Consider the following 23,716-nt stretch of genomic DNA (forward strand, 5'->3'; position numbering starts at 1 on the left):
GATCTAATTCCAAGGGACATGGTTGGATTCCAGCTTCATATATTTGTCATCAACTTCGCCAGTGTTTCACCTTCTCTTTACTTTGTCCATCATCTGCTTTTTTCTCAACAGTTCAGTTTTTAGTTTAGTTCAGAGATACAGTGTGGAAACATGCCCTTCGGCCCACGTCGACCAGCGATCCCCGCACACCAACACTATCCTACACATACTAGGGACAATTTACAATTATATCAAGCCAATCAACCTGCAAACCTGTACATCTTTGGCGTGAGGGAGGAAACCGGAGATCCCGGAGAAATGGCATGCAGGTCACGAGGAGAACGTACAAACTTCGTACAGCCAGCAACCGGAGTCAGGATTGAACCCGCGTTTCTGGCGCTGTAAGGCAGCAACTCTACTCCCGTGCCACTGTGCCACCTTATGGAGGACTTTTAAGTCCCTTCCTGTCCTGTGAAAGACACTTAATTATCAATCTTTGTTCAATCATCACTGACACAATAGTAACATGTACAATGGTCATGTACAGGGGTCAGTTTATTTCCAGGTGTTATCCAACAACTGAACTATCCCAGCAACAACTAGAGTACGGTCCTGAGCTAATATCAACCTCATTGGAGACCCTCGGACTATCTTTAATTAGACGTTACTGGGCTTTATCTTGCACTAAACGTTATTTCCTTTATCCCGTATCTGTACACTGTGGATGGCTCGATTGTAATCATGTATAATATTTCCACTGACTGGTTAGCACACAAAAGCTTTTCACTGTACCTCGGTCTACGTGACATTAAACTAAAGGAAAAGGCGGGTAATTAATGATCCAGCCAGAGAGTTGCGGGGAGACATTTCACGCGCTGGGAGACGTGGATGAAGTTGAGGACACAGTGCTGGCACCAGATTAGAGGGCACTGTATCCATGACATGCCAAGAAAGGATGCAAGTTTAATTCCCTCTCTGTCTCACTAATTCTAAATGATTTCTGCCCACCCAGACTTAACTCATACCATTTTCTTTGTTCTGCTGATTCATCTTGGCAATTGTGCAAGTTGATAAGAGTAGGAGCAGAATTAATTCTTGGTTAATTGTAGTGAAGGCAAAATATAAGGAAATTAATGATGAGTTAGAGGATATAAAGATCATATCTACCTACAAATCCTAGGCTCCTGGATCTGATGGCTCAACACTGGAATCAACAAGAGAGCTAATTAGCGATTTCAGCTACAGGGAGGTAGAGAACAGTGACAGTATGTTTTTTCTGAAGCTCTCCTTCATAGTAAATCTCCAGGGGAGTTGAAGAAACTCTTGACCATTTCATGGACACTGTTGCTTTTTAGCCACATGTACCTACTCATAAATTATTCTACTTTTATCATTCCTAGTCTATAAACCTCAGTATGTCCCTGATTCCAATTATCTTCATCACTGCTAAGAAATAGCTGTATCATTTCAGTACCTGTGTTAAATCATAACAGCACTCAATGAAAATGTAGAAAGGAATTGCAGATGCTGGTTTCAGATTCAGATTCAGATTCAGAAAATTTTATTGTCTGTCGTAACAGAAAATCTTCTTTGACGTGGCTCAACATACAACCAGGACAATGTACTGATAAGCAGTCATACAACACAGATTTCTGCGAGCACACACAGTGTGTATAGATCTTAAAAGCAAGTATAAAGATTAAAAACTGTAAATATAGACAAGATAAAAGTTGTGGATACGTGTAAAGTGACAGTGCATCAGGGTTAATTTGTCCCTTGTTCATTTTTTATTTAAACTGTTTATGGCAATGGGTATGTATGAGTTTTTGTGGATGTTTTTCTTGGATAGGGGGACTTTATATCGGCGGCCTGATGGCAGAAGTTGGAAGGACTTGTGCAGGGGGTGGGTGGGATCCTGTGTAATGAGGTTGGCTTTCCTTTTAACTGCCTGGGTGTGGAGTACTGATAATTGATTTGAGTTTTGCCAGTTATTTTGCTTGCTTGATTAATGATCCGGGAAAGCTTTGATTTGTCTTTGACAGAGGTGAGGGTGAACCAGGATGTGATGTTAAAGGTGAGTACAGATTCTGTAAGTGATTTATAGACAGCTGTTAAAATGTCCTGTCTGACATCAAAGCTCCTGAGTTTCCTCAGCAGGAACAGGCGTTGCTGTGCCTTCTTGTACACAGAGTCTGTGTGCTGGGAGAAGGACAGGCGGGTGTCAATCTCTGTGCCCAGGTATCTAAAGGCCTCTACCTGCTCAACTGTCTGCCCATTCAGCCTCAGAGGTTCAAAAAGAGGTTGGGGGGGAAGATGTTCGCCTCCCCCCACAACACAGCTCCTTGGTCTTGGAGATGTTAAGCTCCAGAGAGCTCTCTTTATACACAAAAAGGACACAAAGTGCTGGAATAATTCAACAGGTTAGGCAGCATTTCAGGAGAGTATGATAAGGTGATGTTTCGGGTCGAGACCCGTCCTTAGATTCAAAGTATGAAGAGGGTCTCAACCCGACACATCACCCACCCATATACGTCAGGCTGAAGAAGGGTCTCAACCCGAAACGTCACCCATTCCTTCTGAGTTACTCAAGTATTTTGTGTCTATCTTTGGTTTCAACTACCATCTGGCAATTCTTTCATACACATCATCTACCCATGTTCTCCAGAGATGCTGCCTGACTGCTGAGTTAGACTCCAGCATTTTGTATCCTTTTGAGCACTCAATGAAACACTTGTTGCTAAATATATTTTGCTCTGCTCCAAAACAATGTTGTTACTTCGATCGTATCATGCATAAAAGGAGAAGCAACATTATGATCTGATAAGTGTGCATGGCCACTTAAATATTGTATTGCCATTCCATGAATTATTAAACTTGGGCAGATTTGTGTATGAAAGCATTAGTGTAAACTATGCAGCTAAGCATAAACGACGATGAACAGTTAGACCATCAAAATGAATGTGCTCCTCTGCTGCCTTGAAGGGCTCAATGGCTCAAGTCCTTTCCTATTATAGGAGCTTGTTCTATGTCAGTTTTCCTTGCTGTGTTATGTACTCTCCTACACTGGGCAACTTCTGACTATAAAAAATAAAGGCAAATGGAGGACAAAGTGATTTGATATTGAACTACTCAGCTAATTTTCTAGTGCACCTTTGTCAGTGGGTGTACCATTGGGCCAGTTCATCCTGTTCCCAACCCATACCCTGTGACGACTGTCTGCATTAGCCCCACAATTGCACAAAATATTTTATTGCCACCCAGCTCCCAACACACTGCTGATGAATTGCGCTTCAGAAAACCTTATTCCATTTAAATACCTCCGATGATCAGCGATATTTTGAAAGTGTTGAAAAATGTAGGAAATGTATTAAAAATAAAAACAAAGTACTCATGACAATGTTAATTAATTAAAACAATCCCAAATTGAAATAAAATAAACAGATTGCATACCTAACCTAAAGTTTTAAATTGAAAATCTACAACCTCATTCTAGCTAAGGATCAGATACAATAGTATTCAGTAGAAACAAGGAACTGCAGATGCTATTTTTCTAAGGAAAGGCCCAATATGCTGGAGTAACTCAGCGGGTAAGGCAGCATTTTTGGAGAACATGGATAGGTGACGTTTCAGGTTGGGACTCTTCTTCAAACTGTTTGTTCTTCAGTCTGAAAAAGGGTCCTGAACCGAAATGACACCTATCCATCTTCAGGATGCTGCCTCACCCGCTGAGTTACTCCAATGTATTTTGTCTTTCTATGGTATTGGTCCGGCAACTTGGACCAATATGGACCACGCAGTGAGTTGCAGTCAATGTAGCAACCTGCACGGAAATTCTGCAGCATAGTTCGTTGCCGATTATTCATGGTTCATCTGACTAGCTAGGGACCTGCTCTGGCCCCTTCCAATTCGGTAACATTGCATATTTGCCTTTGGCAGGTTGTAAAATGCCTTCTGTATATTTGCCCAGCGTATTGGTACAGAACCTGCAATAAGTCAGGCCACAGTCTGCAGTATACTGCTAGACTGACCTTTTGGAAAACTATATTTTCTTGAAAGATTCCTCCGGTTGTTTGCACTTCATCTTCGACTGCAAATTGTATTTGGCAGAGAGCCACCATGGTGCAGAGTTGTTCACTCCTGTGGCTCAGACTTGCTAAGTTAATGCATTAATCCAGAATTATTTCAGATGTTTCATTTTTGGTAATTTCCCTCCCAATCACCACTGAACTAATATTTTAATTTGACGAGGAAATCAGTGGCAACATTCATTTTATTTTGAACGTAGAGAAACAAACAAAATATTTTTCTTACCCAAAACATGACAACAAATATGAAGACTCTGAATGGAACACACTTAATAAATTCAACTTTATCAGAAGAAATTATTTAAAGAATATATGAGCTATTCTATATGCAATAGAAGCAGATTATAATGACGACCTTTAAAAGACATTTGGACAGATATGACGGTATATCCCAGTGGACCAAAGGGCCTGTTTCCATTCTGTACAATGCTATGACACTATATTTTACGATGTTTAAAGTGGCACATTAAAGCTGCTTTGTGTGAGAAATGGAAGCCTACCTGAAAGCCTGCATTCAATGGTACATTATTGGCACATGTACCCAAGTATAATGAAATTCTTTTTTTCCCCATGCAGTTCAGTGACAATCCTACTATACATAAGGCACCGTCATACTAAGTATAAGAGTGTAAGATAGTAGGTCACACTGAGTCCCTATACAAGAGTTGCCACGTTTTAGGCAGCAACTTGTACCCTTCAAATCCAAATATATTTAATAAATGTTAGTGTCTTAACTTGGCCATGAAGGCTTATTGTCCTGGCAGTGGTACCGGGTCAGAGTTGCAGTGGTCGACCTGGCATGGTGATGCTGTTCATTCATTTCAAGTGGCTTGAATTTCACCCTTTCCAGCCTGAAGCTGGTGGTTCTTTGTGCACCCATGGATCTGATGGTAAATGTTGCAGTTTCCAACACAAGCACCGACTAACCAATGTCTGTTCAATGCCATGCAAACTGAAATGACTGCATCTTGGGTTTAGACGACAGTGAGAAATTGGGCTTGCAGGACAACAAAGCGTAAAAAGGTACAAACTCAGTACCCCGTTTTGGCTTTTCCCCCATATCCCTTGATTCCCTTAGCCCTAAGAGCTAAATCTACTGTAACTCTCTCTTGAATACATCCTGTGAATTGGCCTCCACTGCTTTCTGTGGCAGAGAATTCCACAGATTCATAACTCTCTTGGTGAAAAAGTTTTTCCTCATCTCAGTCCTAAATGGCCTACCGCTTATTCTTAAACTATGACCCCTGCTCTGGAATCCCCCAACATCGGGAACACTTTTCCTGCATCTACCCTGTCCAATCCTCTAAGAATTTAATATGTTTCTATAAGATCCCCTCTCATCCTTCTAAATTCCAGTGAATACTAGCCCAGTCGACCCATTCTTTCATCATATGTCAGTCCCGCCATCCCGGGAATTAACCTGGTGAACCTGCACTGCACTCCCTCAATAGCAATAATGTCCTTTCTCAAATTAGGAGACCAAAATTGCACACAATACTCCAGGTGCGGTCTCACCAGGGCCCTGTACAACTGCAGTAGGACCTCCTTGCTCCTGCCTGCTGTACCTGCATGCTTACTTTCAGTGACTGATGTACAAGCACACCCAGGTCTCATTGCACCACACCTTCTCCTAATCTGGTCCATATATCGGTCCTTGCTAGGGATTGCAACTAGTATTATCTGGAAGTCACAGAAACTCCTTCAATGCTACTTATAGACTTTTGGAACTTGAAACAACTGTAGAAAACTGAAACAACGATCAAAATACATCAACCAGCAACAAAAATGCAATAATAAACAATCCCTTTATTGAATAAATGATGATGTGAAGACGGAGTGCATGAGGAGAAAGGATGCCTTTCTGCTCCTAAATACGTATTCAGCTTGTGTAGGATTAAGAGATAATGTTATTTTTAGCAAATTGCAATTGTGGCATCAAAGCCAAACTGCAGACTGATTGATGCAATTATCGAGCTGCCTCGCTTGCTAACATCTTAAACAATGAACCATCCGGAACAATTATCCCAATAAGTGTGTGAGTTCATTACAGTCGCTACTTTGAAGCTCTCATAGCACTGGGAAAAAAAAGGTTTATCATGCTCAATTTTGATGTCATCAAAGAGGTGTAGCTCTGAATAACTTTCCTCTCCTTTCTGTGGAAATGTGTCTGGTCTCTAACAAAACTATCTTTGCTCAGTCAGTCTTTTCTGCCCTTCTGATTCTAATCGACCAGAACCAAATCTATTTTCACCTCACTGACACCAGCCTTCACGCAGAAGAACATTTTGCACATTTTACTTCTTCAAAATTGCTTCAAACCTGACAGCGATGTTATGGTCACTGTCCCCAAATGTTCCTCCAATGAAATGTTCCATCTGTCACATTTCTCCAGAGCTGGGGTTGGAAATGTGCCATTCATGAAAAAAAAACCTCTATGTAGAATTAGAGATTCCTTTTGTAGGAAAGAACTGCAGACGCTGGTTTAAACCGAAGACAAACACAAAAAGCTGGAGTCTGAAGAAGGCTCTCGACCCGTAACGTCACCCATTCCTTCTCTTTAGAAATGCTGCCTGTCTCGCTGAGTTACTCCAGCATTGTGTGTCTACTAGGTGTGAGTAAGTGTTCGGCACGGACGAGAAGGGCTGATATGGCCTGTTTCCGTGCTGTAATTGTCATATGGTTATATGGTTACCCTAGAGATTCCTTTTACTTTTTGCTAGTTATCATTACAGTTCTATTTCAGTAAAGAAAGGAAACAAAACACTTTCACTTATTTCATGCCTTACACAATTATAGAACATCTCTAATTGCATCCATGGTATCATCACCAGGGCAACATGGAAACGAGCAGTCAATGGATGCACAGCAAGACCCCACAAAGAGTGAGGAGAGAGTAAGGATGGCTGAGGAAAATATATTTGTCCAGCTTTTTTTAAAGTACCACTGAATCTTTATGTACACGAGAGGAGACAGATGGCCCTCATTAATACATCATACAAAAGGTACCAACTAACCCAGTCTACATTGGAGCAGGGGCTATCACTGCCTGAGGAAGGGTGCAAAGGAAGGCAAACTGCATGGATATTTCACTGTGACAGGACCGCTGGTCTCTTACCATTTGAACTCGGTAGAGAATACTAATTCCAAGAGTCATAAATGGTTTGGAGAAATCTATGACCTTCTCGCGTTCAGCTGTGATGGTTAAGCCGGCTACTGCCAGATCAGCTTTCTGTGGATAAAATTAAAAGCAGGCAAGTCAGTGGGGACTGAATAAGATCAACACAAACAGAGAATAAACACAAAAAGCTGGAGTAACTCAGCGGGACAGGGAGCATCTCTGGAGAGAAGAAATGGTCGCGACCCGACCCGACACGTCATCCACTCCTTCTCTCCAGAGATGCTGCCTGTCCTGCTGAGTTACTCCAGCTTTTTGTGTTTATCTTCAGTTTAAACCAGCATCTGCAGTTCCTTCTTACATACTCTCTCTCTTTCACAAACACACACGCAAATACACGTGCACTCAATCATTACCCATCAAATAGACCAGATTTCATCTAAAGCAGAAATTGCAAATTGAGGGGAAGTGTTGTGGGAGATTTTCTTCCCCAATTCCAGTGCTGATGCTGAGATTTAACTGTGTATCACAGAGGAAGTTCCAATTTCCAGCACTGCTGCCAATTTAAACCAGCAGTAGCATCTTCCACACTCCACCCCCACTCCACCGGTGTTAAAGGCTGCCACAGTTCCTCGTGAAGTCCAGGGTGTCTTCCAGTTCTCAGGCCACAAGATCAACCCCTCATCCTGTGCTGGGCTAAACCTGCCACAAGAACCATACTCTCCTTTCAAATGAATGGGAGATATTGTCTTATGGGAGAATGGCAAGGAGTTATCTTTATATTAATTGAGGTGAGTTTTAATGAAAAAAATTATTTAGTGCAGCTGTGTGCTTTTTTGCTTTATAAATGTAAAGAAGTATTTTAATTTTTCAAACACTATTTTGTTTTTTCTTAATATTACTAATATTCACAAGCATTCAATGGTTCTACAATACTGATGCTGACAGCCACTGAACCGTTAATGGCAGGGAGTAGAAGCTTGTTGGTTGTCAAAGCAGTTCTACCAGTGCAGTTTTTGTGCCTGTGGTGAGACAGCCTGCATTTTCTCAGCGATCTCTGGTTTCTTCAAAGACGTAGAGGTTTGTAGGTTAATTGGCTTGGTATAATTGTAACTTGTCCCTAGTGTGTGTGCGATAGTGTAAGTGTGCGGGAGTCGCTGGTTGGTGCGGACTTGGTGGGCTGAAGGGACAGTTTCCACACTGTAGTTCTAAACTAAACTAAAAAGAAAGATAGATACGAGAACAACCAAGCTTAATATATATTTCCCATCAATTAGAACAGCCCCCATTTTGTTCGAGCTAACTATTTCAAAGATGTCCATACTTAGACTTGGTTTAATTATAAAATATGGTCCAGAAAAGTTCTGGAAGTGAGAGCTGTGGTGGAGGAAGTCAGGGGGGGGGGGGGGGAAACAATCTACCCCCATAACCATGGACTGAGAATCAAATATAGATGGGACTGAGATGGGGAATGCATTCAGTGGCAAAACTTAAACAAGGGTAGGATGAAGGAATTTAAATGAGAAAAAAGGACAGTAAAAGGAAGAAAGTTAAATGGTAAAATTCGGCATTGTTTAAAATCTCCACTTGTTCACAACCTGCAGGATTCAGAATCCACTCATTTAATCATTCGCTCACTGAGCAAGAAAGGTTGATTGGCTGTCATTGTCAATTATTGCAGCATTAAAAGGGTAGATGCTGTTAACCACTCAACAGTGGCGGGTTTAAGGGTCAATTAGCGAACAAGTGGAGAAACCTCATGAAACCAACAACAGAGTCATGCAACGAAAAATCCTGTTGTGATTCAAAATGCAGGGGGTACTTTTCCTCAAAACCAGCTGTTTGGTTTGTGCATTAATGATCACAGTATCACTCACATCATAATAATTTGATCACAAATTTTGGACAACTGCGTTATCATGTTTTTTGCAACACATGATATATGCAAGCATCTCTTTCGTACATTTTTAAGATGAAACCAAAAAAAATCAATGCTGTTATACATTTGATCTATTACGTAAACATTGTATTTGTAAAATTGTAGTTACAATATATGATGTATTTTTGTGAAAAGGAGAAGTCCAAACCACAAGATGAATTATTATGCACATGAAAATAACATCTATAATCTAAAAAAGTGAAACTGGAAAAGGCATTTCTAAATCAGAAAGTAAATGGCAAGGAAGCAGTCAGTTGTGATTCCGATCAAGGTCCCTGCAACACCAGAACACAGCTGAAAGGATAGGATAGGATAGGATAGCGAGGAGATTTCCATTGATGCATCCCACCTATAATTATGCTTTAAAGCTATAACTGATTTGCACCAACAGTTCATAATGGGTTGAGTTATACTGTTCTTATGAACCTGCGCCATGGGATTGTGAATCTTAATTAACTGAATCTGAGAATTTGTGGGTTGCTATGGAGAAAGTTGACCATTAAACCTAGGCCAGGAAATGGAACTAGATACCCTGACACAATTACTTCCATCAAATCACATGGTTATAGACCTGGAAACGGAAATAGTCACCCTAACGCACTCATTTCTATCAAATCACATGAATACATTTTACTACATTTCTCCAAACACCCTGATTCAACCATCTTCTGAAAGTGTCTGAAGAAGGGTTTCGGCCCGAAACGTTGCCTATTTCCTTCGCTCCATAGATGCTGCTGCACCCGCTGAGTTTCTCCAGCATTTTTGTGTACCTTCAATCATCTTCACTTGGTTTCCCTGATTGTATCACTCCTGACCTCCTGGACCCCTTCAGCCTTGGCCCTAGCATTCCAAACAAGGATGATACTTCATCCATCATCTGGATCTGCTCACCCCAATCTATTGGTTTCCTGGCCATTTGGTTCCCTGGGCTGCAGTTGACTTTCAGTGTTCGCAGATCACTCAAGAATGACCATAATTGCTGACTGCAACCTATGACATGTAGGTTATGGCAATCTTTCAAATGCAACAGAATTAGTTTTGGCTAAAGGCATTCTTGAAATATATTTGCACTTAAAGAAAATCAGTGTTAAACTGGTGTGTTACAATTGTTTTTCTGAGTCTGGGAATAAAGTGGATGGTGTCGATCTTTGATGTTATATGCCTCACCTGGGAGTGCTTGATGCTGATCAGGAGGACTCCAAGTAGGAAAGTGCTCCATTTCTCAGCAATTATACCCCTCGTGTTGACGAGCACCAAGCTTAACAATAAAATATGATCAAGTGCAGTGATGTAGGACGAAAGGAAAATCGCTGTTGCTCCCCTGAGTGAGATCTCGAATTACGAGCTGGAATATAAACCTTCAATCGATTTCTCCGTGTCCACAATTTGCGCAGCAACTCTGCTGATTTTCAGCATATTATTTTAAGTAGCACAGAGAGGTGACTTTAGGCTTCCATTCTGAAACTGATCATTAATTCATGCGCTTTGTTATTATTTAATATTAATTGAAATATTATTTGTTTTATGCAGTACTTACCCTTGAAATTAGCTCACCGATCATTCCCGTCCAAGTGCCATTGGTCTCTGCTACCCCGTAAACACCATCGGCTACCAGTTGGATTTTGTAATGAAATCTAAGAATTTCCGACAGCTCTTTCAGCATATCCACACAGAACCCCTCATACTGCCCATTCCCCTGGAGCTCTTGGTGGTTTGGTTTTAGCATCACGTATGGATTTTCCTGAAGAAAAAAAAAGAAATATTGAAACCATCAACACAAGTGGAGGAGAAATTAACCTGCATTCAGCTTTTAAACATATTGAGCGGGTCTGAGTTTCCATGACAAAATTGTGATCAGGAAGCAGATCACCAGATGAAGCTATCAATCACTGATGGTAATTTCAGCAAGCAAATGCTTTGCACATTAATGCAGTGTTTACCTCCCTGCAATTTTAATATTAAATTGTTAAACCTGTAAAAGATAGCTGACACCTATAAATAAACATCGGATGATGTGCTGAGCATTCCCTGGAAAGAACAAACAAAAGTTGCTGTGCCTGAATTTGATATTTGAACATCTGGCATTTTGCCATTGATTGATGAGTTCTTTGGAAAAGATTGTTTTGCAGATGCGTAGATACAAATCCATCGATAACACCATGAAATATGTCATCGCAAAGGATATCCTCCTCTCTTCAACGCATGTTTTATGGCTCTACAGGAGAACATCATTTTCAAAATGGCTAGCTTTGACCTCAAGGCATTGTAAAGTTACACTAAAACTGCTGCAAATCAGTCGGCTGTTACAAGCCATTTGGCACAAACCTCCAGCACGTCTTCAACTATAATTAAAAACTATAATTAAAAACTATTATGAGTGGTGACTAAATGAAAAGAAGAAACCAGGCGCATTCTGCTGATTTCTTCCTGCTGCTTAATTGCGCTGGAATAACACCTGCCCGAAATGTGATCTTACCCCATGCTGCCTCCTTATTACTCAGCTCAAGGGGCGCCTTGCAGATAATTGAGGATATCGATTAAGCCGAGGACAGAATGAATAACGAAGATGATTACAACTGAATGAATAAAAAAAACCCTGAACCATAATGTGGACAAATAAAACAGCCAAAAATGGGAGCAGAACCTTCTTGTGTGCCACTGGATGTACAATCATATCCACAGGGAGACAAACGTTATGTTTAATGGAAAAGTGTGGAGGTGCTAGGATTCCATAGCGGGACATTGCAAAATTAATCTGGAACAGCTAGGAATAGAGCGAAGAAGGAACCTGATGGGCCGAACGGCCTAATTCTGCTCCTATCACTTATGAACATGATAATTTTGCATTAATTTCAAAATAGCCAGTCCAGGCCGCAATTCTCTGAGAATACATGCATTTCACAGGCAATGAAGCACAGTCACAGTGATGATGCAGGAAATGCGACTGGGAATTGTGCACAATAAGGTGTCACAAGCAGTCTGTAACAAAGGCCAGCTAACATGCTGTAGAGGTAGCGATTAGCTAGAAACAATGGGGGCAATTCCCCAACCCCTTCTCAAAACTGTGACCAGGGGTCTATTAGGCCAGCTTAAGTGAGCAGGTTAGGTTTGAGTTAATGGACCCAAAATGCAGACAATCATGATAGTCTGGAGTGAGCATAACCCATAGTCCTGACCATTGAAATTACACAGTTCAGGTAAAGCAATCCAAGATCATTTAGATAAAAGATAGCAGGGTCAGTGGCCAGATTGAAAGGTACATTCAAATGAGCTACCAGAAGGTGATAAATGTTCCTATTAATCTGCCAGATGGGATGCTAGAAACATGCTCAGCAGCTGACAGGAGAAAGGAACGGTGTGCAACTCAAACTGTGAGCACAGAAACTGGCTGGATGTCCTGGCTCTGAATAATTCACATCAGATCAGCAGAGAAATTAACATCATGTGGACTGTGTAATTGGCAAGTTGTGAACATCTGCAAGTTTGGAATTCATGGGAGGCACAAAAATCATGCTGCTGCAGGTCTAAAACTCCTAGAGGAGCTTAAAGGGTCATGCAAATACTTCTTGTCATTAAGAACAAATTCCAGGTGAGGCAGAGGTTCACTTGCACCTCTGTGATGTGCCCTCCTCCTCATTGCTGAAACTAAATGTAGACCGGGAGTCTATTTTGCGAAGCATTTGTGCTCCCTCTGTAACAGCCACCTCAAGCTTCCAGCTGTATTTGATTTTGACCCCCCTTCCCACTCCCCCACTGACCTGTCTGTCCTTAGCATTGTCCATTACTACAGAGAGGTCAAACACAAATGTGAAGAACAATATCCTATTTTCTGCTTTGGTATCTTACAGTGTAATGGCAGGACTGTTGAATTTGTCAATTTCAGTTGCTCTCCTCTGATACACTCACCTGCCCACCTAGTTTTCATCTCACCTTTATTCATCCCTTACTCACTATCTGTCCATCATCTCCTCCCCATCAGGTAAAACCTATCAACTACCAGCCTCTAACCAACCTCTCTCTCCCCCACCTGGTTCCATCTGCCTATCATCCCGTCCCCATCTAGCTCTCCCGATCACCTACCAGCCTCTATCCCGACCTCTTACCCACTACTATACACTGAAAATCTTTCATGCTTCCTGCCCGTCCTAATGCAGGTTCTCAACCCACTGAGTCCTTTCAGCATTCTGATTTTCTTCTAAGAATTTCATTGTCCCATCCAGGACATATGACAATAAAACACTATTGTCTTGACTCTAAGAATGGAGCTGAGATGCAAGAAATGACAGAGGTTTGCAACATGGATGAGGGTTATTTGCTCCAACTAGTCCAGGACGACACTTCAATACAAACTGATCTTGCTATCCAGTACTTTTCATATGGTCCTGTATCTTACCTTGTTTCAAATACATAAGTACATTTCTTTCCGATGACCAATATTTGTGGCAATGTTCCCACATCTAATAATTACGCAAGAACATTTTAACTTCCCTCCTCTCTGAGATAGTTATCATTTGTTGCTATTGTGTCACTGACAATTGATTCAATCAAAACCTTTACAATTTCCACATTTCCATGTTCAGCTTTCTTAATTATAATGAAAATAGCTTCGGTATTTCCACATCTACATCCATTTAGAATACCTCTTCACTTGGCAACGGTCTCTATATTGATGACTACCATTTTCATGTCCTTTCAAACTGGCCAAACCCTGACAGAAACAGATTAAAATTGCCTATTAAATGCAGGCAGATGAATGTACCCTCACTTACATCAAGCTTGCTCCATAACCGTGTATACGGTTTCAAATCAATTTAGCTACCTAAAATCACTTGATCCAAAAAATAAATGTTGTTGAAATATTAAAATTTTGAATTGATAGATTATTTTAGTCATTTACACCTGGGTGAAATAGAATTCTTTGCTCACATGAAGCTCACAAAGTAAACAGTATACAGATAGTAATGTTAAATACATGAATATAACAATGAGTGCAACATAGCAGAATGGTGCACGACTGTTTGTAGACAAATCTGAGTAGTATTAAAGAATATTAAAGTACAATGTGAATGAGGTAGAGTTAACAATAAGAGCATTTGATAGCTCCTCTGGGAATGGGCTGTAAAGAGGTGAATGGTCCAAGAGTTTGATAGCAGTTGGGAAGAATCTGTTCTTTAGTTTAGATGTCTGAGGTTTCAAGCTCCTGTATCATCTCGTGCAAGGCAGAAGAGAGTCTGAAGGGTCTCGACCTGAAACATCACCCATTCCTTCTTTCCAGAGATGCTGCCTGCCTGGAGTTACTCCAGCATTTTGTGTCTATCTGCAGTTCCTTCCTACACAGAGAGAAAATGGAATGGCCAGGGTGATAGGCATCCTTATGATACTTTTAGCTTCCTGATGCAATTAACCCCAAAATGGAAGAAAGTGGATGGAAGGAAGTAACAAGCCTGTGACAGGCAGTTCACCACTATCTGCAGGTTCAGCCTGTTAAAAGTAGAGCAGTTGGCATACCAGGTGGAGATGCATCCCATCAGAATACTTTCTATAGCTCATCTGTAGAGGTTTGAGAGAATTCACATGGACATGCCTAATCTGAAACACCTAAGTAAATAGCTTGATGCGCATTGTTGATCACCACATCAGTGTGAAGTTATTTAGGTTGCTGGTGATATGAAAGCTTCGGAATTTGAACCTGTTGATCATTTGCAGCTCTGCTGATGAGGATGGGTTGTGCTCACCCCCTTAGGTCAATAACCAACTCTTTCATATTGCCGACGTTAAGGGCTAGGCTGTTGTTCTGACACTATGACTCGAGGTCCGGATCTCTTTCCTACTGTATGTTCACTCTCATCATTTGTTTAAGTGCCAACAGTGGTATCATCAGTGAACATAAAAAATTGAGGTGGCGTTATACTTGCCCCCACATTCATTGGTGCACAGGGAGTAGAGTAAGGCACGTAGCACTCAGCACTGAAGGATACCAGTGTTGGGGTTCAGGGTGGCGAAAATCCTATTACCAATGTTACGGGCGGCACGGTGGCGCAGCGGTAGAGTTGCTGCCTTACAGCGCTTGCAGTGCCGGAGACCCGGGATCGATCCCGGGTGCTGTCTGTATGGAGGTTGTACGTTCTCCCCATGACCACGTGGGTTTACTCCATGATCTTCGGTTTCCTCCCACACTCTGAAGATGTACAGGTTTGTAGGTTAATTGGCTTGGTGGATGTGTAAATTGTCCCTAGTGTGTGTAGGATAGCGTTAATGTCACGGGGATCAATGTTTGGTGCAGACTCGGTGGGCCGAAGGGCCTGTTTCCGCACTGTATCTCTAAACTAAACTAAACTAAAACTTTAATCACCCATCTGTCTGTCAGAAAATCCAGAAGCCAGTTGCAGATGGAGGCCCCAACGCCATGGTTCGGAAGTTTAAGGATGAGCTTATTCAGTAATGTGGTGTTGAAGGCTTGTTTGTATTATCAAGGCAATCAAGGCTGAATGCAGTGCGAGAGTGATAGCATCCTCCCTATTTTTCCCCTATACAAATTGGAGGGGAGGGGAGGGGGTGGGGAGGGGGTGGGGGGGGGGGGGGGGGGGGGGGGGGGGGGGGGGGGGGGGGGGGGGGGGGCAGTATGTCCTGAAGGTTCAAAGGTGGGCCAATACCAATCTTTTAAAGCACTTAAAAGTGCCATGTGAGAACAAATAAACAGTAGTCATTGACACACTTTATTTCCCTTGGGGACTGGAATGATTGAGGTTTCCTTTAGGCAGAAGGACATCAGAAGATTGTTGAAATGAGGGGTTGAAGATTGGAGATTGGTGAATCTCTGGAATTCTCTGCCCCGGGGATTTGTGGAGGCTGGCGCGTTAGAAGTTTTAAAATGAGTGAAGGTACATTTTTGAACTATCAGGAGGGATTTTGAACTATGGGGATCTGGCACCAAGAAAGATTTGGGGCTTGGGGTAGAGCCTTGATCATATTGAATGATAGGGCAGACTGGTGGGGCAAAGTGGCAAACTCCTGCTCCTTTATTTATATTCTTGTGATCACCCCCAGCCCACTCCTAAAATGAATGTTTCAAAGAACAAGGAAGGACAGAAGTGATTTGATTTCAACTTCTTGATTCTATTTAATCTGTGACCATTTCAGTTGCAATTTGAAGGTCAACTCTGTAGTTTGTAGCTAGGTGATCCTGTTGTCCTGAAGCATGACTCGGAATTGTCATTTTGGTGAGGTGTTACACCACAGCTGCCTTGTGAGTAACAGTACACATCTAGTGCTAGCTTGAATCATCATCAAACTATGCTATGAAAAATATTGCAACTGCAAAGTTGTACATAGCAGGAAAAGATGAACAGACACCCAGTCAAGGCTTTTTAAATTGTGCTCAGTTTCAGATAGAGTGGATGCAAAGATGTCTCCACTTGTGAAGAGCCTAAGCATGGGCCATATATATAAGAACGGCACAAAGATATCCAATAGGGCGATCACTCTCTTGAACTACAGGTGTATATTAACTTATTCCATCACGTCTTGGTTCGGCAACTCGAACGCTCAGAAAATGGTGAACACTGTCCAGGCTATCACGAGTACTGAACCTCCCTATCATCGAAGTGAACCACATAAAGGCAACCAGTATCATCAAGGATCTTCACCACTCTGGCCATGCTCTCATTTCACTCCAGCTATCGGGAATATGGTATAGGAGTCGGAAAACTATGAGCTCCAAGTTCAGGAAGAGTATCTTCCCAACAACTTGCACACTACAAACATCTATTAAACTACAAACTGTCTTGTGTAGGAAGGAACTGCAGATGCTGATTTACACCGAAGATAGACACAAAATGCTGGAATAACTCAGCGGGACAGGCAGCATCTCTGGAGAGAAGGAATGAATGACATTTCGTGTTTCAGACTCTTTCAGACTTCAGAAGAGAGTATTTGCCCTATTGGACATATCGGTGCCTTTCTTATATTTATGCCGCCTGGATAGGCTCTTTTCAAGCGTAAACATCTTTGCATCCACTCAATCTTCAAGACAAACTGTCTTGTTTGCACCAGGGGCATTGAGCTTTTGTTTTGCAATAATGTTGCTTTATTTAAATTTATTGAACTTTCTTTTGTTTATTAGGTTATCTGTGAGTACAGTGTTTACAGACCTGTTATACTATAAAGCGGCTTTTTCACGGGGCGACTTGACGCAAGAGTTAACCAGAGTTTAACATCGTGGGAACCTCGTGCGATAACAGTACGGCATTCGTGGACCACCGTGGACCACCGTAACGCTAACGGCAGGTAGTCGTGTAACTTGGTCACTCGGGAGAAAATTCAAGAAAGTTTGAATTTCTCCAAGAGTGACTTCTACACTTGTGGGTGAGCATTGCAACATTGTATGAACATAGTGGCCAGTGCGATATCCGTGCGATATCCGTAATAACTCTTGCCGGTACCGTGGGAACTCCTGCGAACGGTGAGTAACTGAGCAGTTTGATTGTCAGTGCTTGTTTTACCTCATTGTTAAATAAATATATTTTTTACTATCAGATTGATGTCTGCAATTCTTCATTAACACATCACTACAAGATGAATGTCTCTAATGTTATAATCCCTCTCATGCTGAAACACAAAATAGTTGAAGGGAGGTGAAATAATCACATTTTCATTCTTTTTCATTTTTGAGTGTTCAGGTACCTCACTTGCTGAGCTTTTTTACTCCAGCAGTTTGTGTCTCTTTTTGTCTAAAGCAGTTTCTAAGACTGTAGGAACTCCGCGGGCCAGGCAGCAACTACGGAGGGAAATGGACAGGCGACCCTTTCTTCAGGCTGCCTTATCTCTCTCTCCCCCCCCCCCCCCCTCCCCCCTACTTCCACCCACACACACAAATGCTGGAGAAACTCAGCGGGTGCAGCAGCATCTATGGAACGAAGGAAATAGGCAACGTTTCGGCCCGAAATGTTGCCTACTTCCTTCGTTCCATAGATGCTGCTGCACCCGCTGAGTTTCTCCAGCATTATTGTGTGTGGGTGGAAGTAGGGGGGAGGGGGGGGGGGGGGGGGGGGAGAGAGAGAGATACTTGCATAGAGGCACAAAAGTTAAAGAAAGGGCAGATAAACAGAGAGGGGGGGGGGGGGGACTTCCCTCAGTGCCCATCTGTTACCATTAATTGGACAGTTCGGTCTGTGAAACGCAACACGCCAGCCCCGACATCCAGCCCGGTGGTCAGTCCTTTGAAGATAGACACCAGTTGCTTGGAGCAACTCAGCCGGACAGGCAGCAACTCTGGAGAGAAGGAACGGGTGGCGTTTCGGGTCGAGAGCCTTCTTCAGACTGAGGTCAATCCCCTGCATGGATAACAGGAGTCCCAGCCAACACGACAATCGACCGCTGCACAGTCTCGGAGCTTCCACTGCGAAAACGGTGCCTACATTTGAGCACTTATGTGACTGAACCATCCTAACACCAACCACAGAGCATTCCTGAACTACTACCTACCTCATTCGAGACCCTCGGAATGGGTGACGTTTCGGGACGAGACTCTGAAGAAGGGTCTCGAACCGAAACGTCACACATTCCTTCTCTCCAGAGATGCTGCCCGTCCCGCTGTGTTACTCCAGCATTTCGTGTCTATCTTCCGTATGCTCTGTGATGGTCATCTCGGAGTCAAGTGGCAACTCTGGTCTGTAGACACGAGGAACTGCAGACGCAGGAATCACGAGCAAAACACAGAGCGTTGGACGAGTTGACCCTTTGAGTTCCTCCATCACTTTGTGTTGAAGTCAGGTCTGGACATTGCTTGGCTCAGTCTCAGGCAACGGCTAACTAGGAAGGTCGAGTCAAAGTCCAGCACTAACACTCAAGAAATAACGTTTGCGGCCTGATGTTCCCAATATTTAATTGAAATCATTAATAAAGTAAATAAATAGATACCAGTCTAATCAGTATCTACGGGATTGGACAGGCTAGATGCAGGAAGAATGTTCCCGATGTTGGGGGAGTCCAGAACCAGGGTCCCAGTTTTACAGTCTACCGTGGGAACTCTTTAACTCAGTAAAGTAAAGTAAAGTAAAGTAGCCTTTATTGTCATATCAGCGCACAGGCAGCAGTTGATTGTTGCTCTATTCAGTTTCCCAGGGGGTCGGGACGGGACGGGAGTTGGGAGGGAAAGGTGGGGGAGTCGAGGGAGAGGAGGGGGAGACAGATGGGGGTGTCTTCATTTACTGGCGGCGGGTGTCTGTCACTGAAACAGGCAGGTGAGATATCACATCCACCTTGTGTGTGCCTCTCTCTCTCTCTCCCTCCCTCCCTCTTACACAGGCTGAGAGACTCTGCCTCTGTGAGTGTACGTCTCTTTCTCCCCCTCTCCCACACACAGTAAGACCGAGGTACTGTGCTCAGTCCATCTGTGTCTCCCACATACACAGTAAAACATGTCTCCAAATGAGCCAATTCAACCAAGGGAGGATATTTATAGTGTGTGAAAAAAAAGTGACATCATTTGTGCCACGTGATGATTTAACAACACTTCACAATGTTCATTCAAGATTTAACGGGAAAGCTCGGGAGACGGACAAGTCACTCGCACAAATAACAGAAATGCCGAGTACCGTGGGAACTCTTTATCTACCCCCCCGTTATATCGTGTGATATCGTGCTAGACCACGACCACTTCACTCTGGTTACATCTTGCGTCAAGTCGCCCCGTGAAAAAGCCGCATAAGTAAGAATTTCATTGCATCATTTTAAGTAGATATCACAATTAATAGTTTTAATCTTGAGGACATTTGGAAAAATCTTGGGGGAAACCCATTACTCCATGAACTGTCCACTCAATATGAAGCCTATTAGGGTAAAGATTACAGAAGAGAATAGAGAGGTTGCTGATAGATTTAGGCAAAGAAAGACAGGAAAAGGCCCAAATGGATCAAAAGTGTTGCATACACTGATTGGGCTGAATGGCTTTTTGCTATGCTAGACATCCTATGCAATCTCTGGTAACAAATCCACAAATAATTGCTCTTGCACTCGGAAACAATTTCAGAAGAACTTCTCTAATTTCCACTCTGGTATAGAGATTAAATGTACAATAAAAATATATCCTGTAGTTATTTCTTACCAAGATAGTTGTCACTATCAGAGTCTTATTGAATAAACTTTCTGAAGCATTTAAGAAATAATATTTTCGGTCCATCACCAATCCTTTCTCCGAGTGCCAGAACCCAACCTAGACAAGGAGACAAAAACTTAAAACCGTTGCAAGCCTAGAAAAAGGCGATAAACCATTCATTTGATATTTTATCACAACATACAGTAGCTTAAATTTCACTCTAATACACATTAATATTCAAATCACATCGTCCCAGAAAGTGCTTCAACATGTAATTCCTCAAAATCTATCAATTCTAAAGAACCTTCTAAACAGAGTTGATTCTAATAAACTGCTTACACTTTCCTTTACACCAGAAATGTCATTAATGGACCACTTTATTTCAAATTAATTCCTCATCCGCATATGCAAAATAATACACAATTCAGTGACGGCAAGTGTGTTGAACCCTTTGATTTGTTAATGACAAAAGCTTCAATTTTAACCCAATTTGTTCATACTGAAGCTACTTGACTATTCGCTGTGTTGGTTTTACATAGTGTAGCAACCATTAAGGAGCAACACTGAATAAAGTGTAAAAGTAGCATTCTTCTCAATCCCGATGGTTTTTTAATGGATGCATTTGGTTAAAATTGCCCCAAGGCCTCGTTTCATTTATTCCAGTTTATCAGATGGATGATACTTTGAATCATTTTTTGGAAACTGGATTATTTTCCAATCGCTAAATGTTTGCTTACACTTTGCAACAGAGGAGAATGGCCCTTTGGGTCCATGCCAGTTTCCTGCAGAGCCTTCCAATCAATCCCACTCTCCCTCTTATTTCCAAGTAGCATTGTAACGTATTCTCACTCACCTACTCATCAGCTTCCCTGATTCTTTTGCCCTCTGATCTACACCAATGGGTAATTTACAGTGGCCACTTAACCTTCTTTGTGCATGCAAGGAAAACAAAGCACTTTGAGGATCTATACCAATTTACAAAGCTCTCTATCTCAATCTATCTATCCTTTACCATTCTCAAAACCCTGGCACAATGTGGCCCTGAATGCAGGAATTCCATGCTCTTCTGAATTTTTTCCTCCTGTATCTCAAACTCCTGATAGACCCTCCCAGCATGGCAAGGAGGAATGTGCAGAAAAGAGGAACACAGGAAAGGGGATATAATAAGAGGGAAGGAAGAAATAGAGAAGGAAAAGAGCAATAAGGAATCGGAATTTAAAGAAGAATAGTTACTTTATTTCCTATGATCCTACAATTAACAGGGCCTTGGCGGCAGGTTTTTCTTTCTCTAAACGTGTTTAAAGCTTCATTAAATGTATTTACTTTTCTGCAGAGTTTGCAAAAATCGAGGGTTTTGAACTTACTGAAACTGATATCAGCCACTCTTCATCCCATATTACCGATGACCATTTCCTTCTGATCTTATGGAGGTGCACAAAATCATGAGAGGAATAGATCAGGTGGATGCACAGAGTCTCTTGCCCAGGACAGGGGAATCAAGAACCAGAGGACATAGATTTAAGGTGAGGGGAGAAAGATTTAATAGGAACCTGAGGGGTAACTTTTCACACAAACCTTGGTGGGTGTGTGGAATGAGCTGCCGGAGGAGGTATTTGCAGCAGGTACTATCACAACCTTTAAAACAAACATTTGGACTGGTACATGAATAGGACAGGTTTAGATGGATATGGACCAAAAGCAGGCAGTTAAGCCGAGTGTAGATGGGACATATTGGTCGGTGTGGGCAAGATGGGCCGAATGGCCTGTTTCCACACTGTCTATGACTTTATCCTCATTTGACCATCGGCCTAAAGCAGACTCCAATTCATTTTTATGCAACTGATCTTGAGAAGTACTGAATATTGCTTAAAGTTCTCTACCTGGGATGGGATGTTAACAGGCATTAAGTTTAGGTAGGGCAATGTGGTTTGATGGGTTTTAGTCGCCTAGCTTCATTGAAATGTGATTGGCATGGTGCCTGTCGATTACAAGGGTTGATCTTATTCAGACCTTATATAACTGATTCAGAAGCCCCCATGCACATTAAAAGATGATTGTATTCTGTTCTATAAGAAGGTGACACCATATTCCTTAGCCAAGTGTCAGGATTAATTGAAGTCAGTTTCGATTGTTTGACTTTATGAACTAAACCCATTGTTTTATGGTGTAGATAATTTGATAAATTACTAATGAAAGAGTTATGGATTATCTTGTGTAAGAAAGAACTGCAGATGCTGGTTAAAATCAAAGTTAGACACAAAATGCTGGTGTAACTCAGCGGGTGAGGCAGCATCTCTGGAAAGAAGGAGTGGGCGACGTTTCGGGTCGAGATCCTTCTTCAGACTTTACCTTTACGGTTATAAAGTAAAGTTGCTAATGAATCTTTATTAATCAGCTTTACAAAATTGTCTTCCAAATCCTAACCTAATGCATAAAAATACTCTTCTCACATTTGATCCTATGGCCAATAAAATGAAATATGTCTTTTGATCAGTAATGCTTCTAACATATTTACTCTGTCAAAATCCATTGCAGTTGTGAATGACTCCTATTAAAACTGAACTAAACATTTCTTGCTTTGAGAAAAACAAAGTTCAGCTTCTCTAAGTCCTCCATGTATCCGATCTGCTTCATTCAGATACATCTCTCACAAATAGACAATAGGTGCACGAGTAGGCCATTCGGCCCTTTGAGCCAACACCGCCATTCAATGTGATCATGGCTGATCATCCCCAATCAGTACCCCGTTCCTGCCTTCTCCCCATATCCCCTGACTCCGCTATCTTTAAGAAATAGACAATAGACAATCTCTTTATCCTCTCCAGAGCTTTAAAATCATTGCTCAAGTAATGTGTCAGGAAACTGAGGGCAAGGCAGTGCATGTGGTATAAATAGATGTAGTGTCCCACATGGTAAATTGGTATGGAAGGTTAGATCGTATGCAATCCAAGATTATGGTGCTAATCCTGGCCAAATTGGAGAGGCGAGGACTTCAAAATGGGGTAAAAGCTTCAGGGCTGCTGGGAGATTTGGTCAATTTGGAATTGCTCTCTGCAGAGCTGGGACAAACTGGGGAGTGGTGCCAGTGTGTCTAGAGCCTGGATACTATTTGCAAGAAAAGAATAAGAACATCTGCAGACCCTGTCAATTAGGTGCAAAATGCAGAGAATGGATTGGATGGCTGCAAACCAGACATACACCTTGTAAATAATTGTAAATAATGTTGCAGAGTTCTACTTTGCCAAGTGTTGATTGGATGAGGTATTAAACCATGTCTGGGTTTCTTGCGGATCAAGGTAAATGTTTCTAAGTTGGCTTCCTTGAGAAGTCCGTATGAATAGAATATATTGAGCTGCTGTATTATTGGGTTAGGGAAATGTCTGTTATGTATGGGGTTAATCGATATCTGTAATTGGATTATTAAGAGACCACCCCCATGTGGTTCGGCCCCTCGAGGTCCCGGGACATAAGTCCATAACCGGGACAAAAGTCCGTTACCACGA

At 42.0% G+C, this 23,716-nt stretch overlaps 1 protein-coding gene across 2 annotated transcripts in view; it reads right to left on the reverse strand.

Annotated features, from left to right (window-relative positions):
• Positions 1-23,716, reverse strand: part of grik4 (glutamate ionotropic receptor kainate type subunit 4) — a 101,025-nt gene that overhangs the window by 19,912 nt on the left and 57,397 nt on the right. For both annotated transcript variants that reach the window (XM_033049576.1, XM_033049575.1), the window contains 3 exons: positions 20,223-20,330; positions 10,656-10,859; positions 7,180-7,293 (listed from right to left, as the gene is read on the reverse strand). In XM_033049576.1, the coding sequence (XP_032905467.1) occupies positions 7,180-7,293; positions 10,656-10,859; positions 20,223-20,330 (426 nt within the window). The remainder of the gene's footprint in view (positions 1-7,179; positions 7,294-10,655; positions 10,860-20,222; positions 20,331-23,716) is intronic.

This window comes from Amblyraja radiata, chromosome 33 (genome assembly GCF_010909765.2).
Source record: "Amblyraja radiata isolate CabotCenter1 chromosome 33, sAmbRad1.1.pri, whole genome shotgun sequence".
NCBI classification, from domain to species: domain Eukaryota; kingdom Metazoa; phylum Chordata; class Chondrichthyes; order Rajiformes; family Rajidae; genus Amblyraja; species Amblyraja radiata.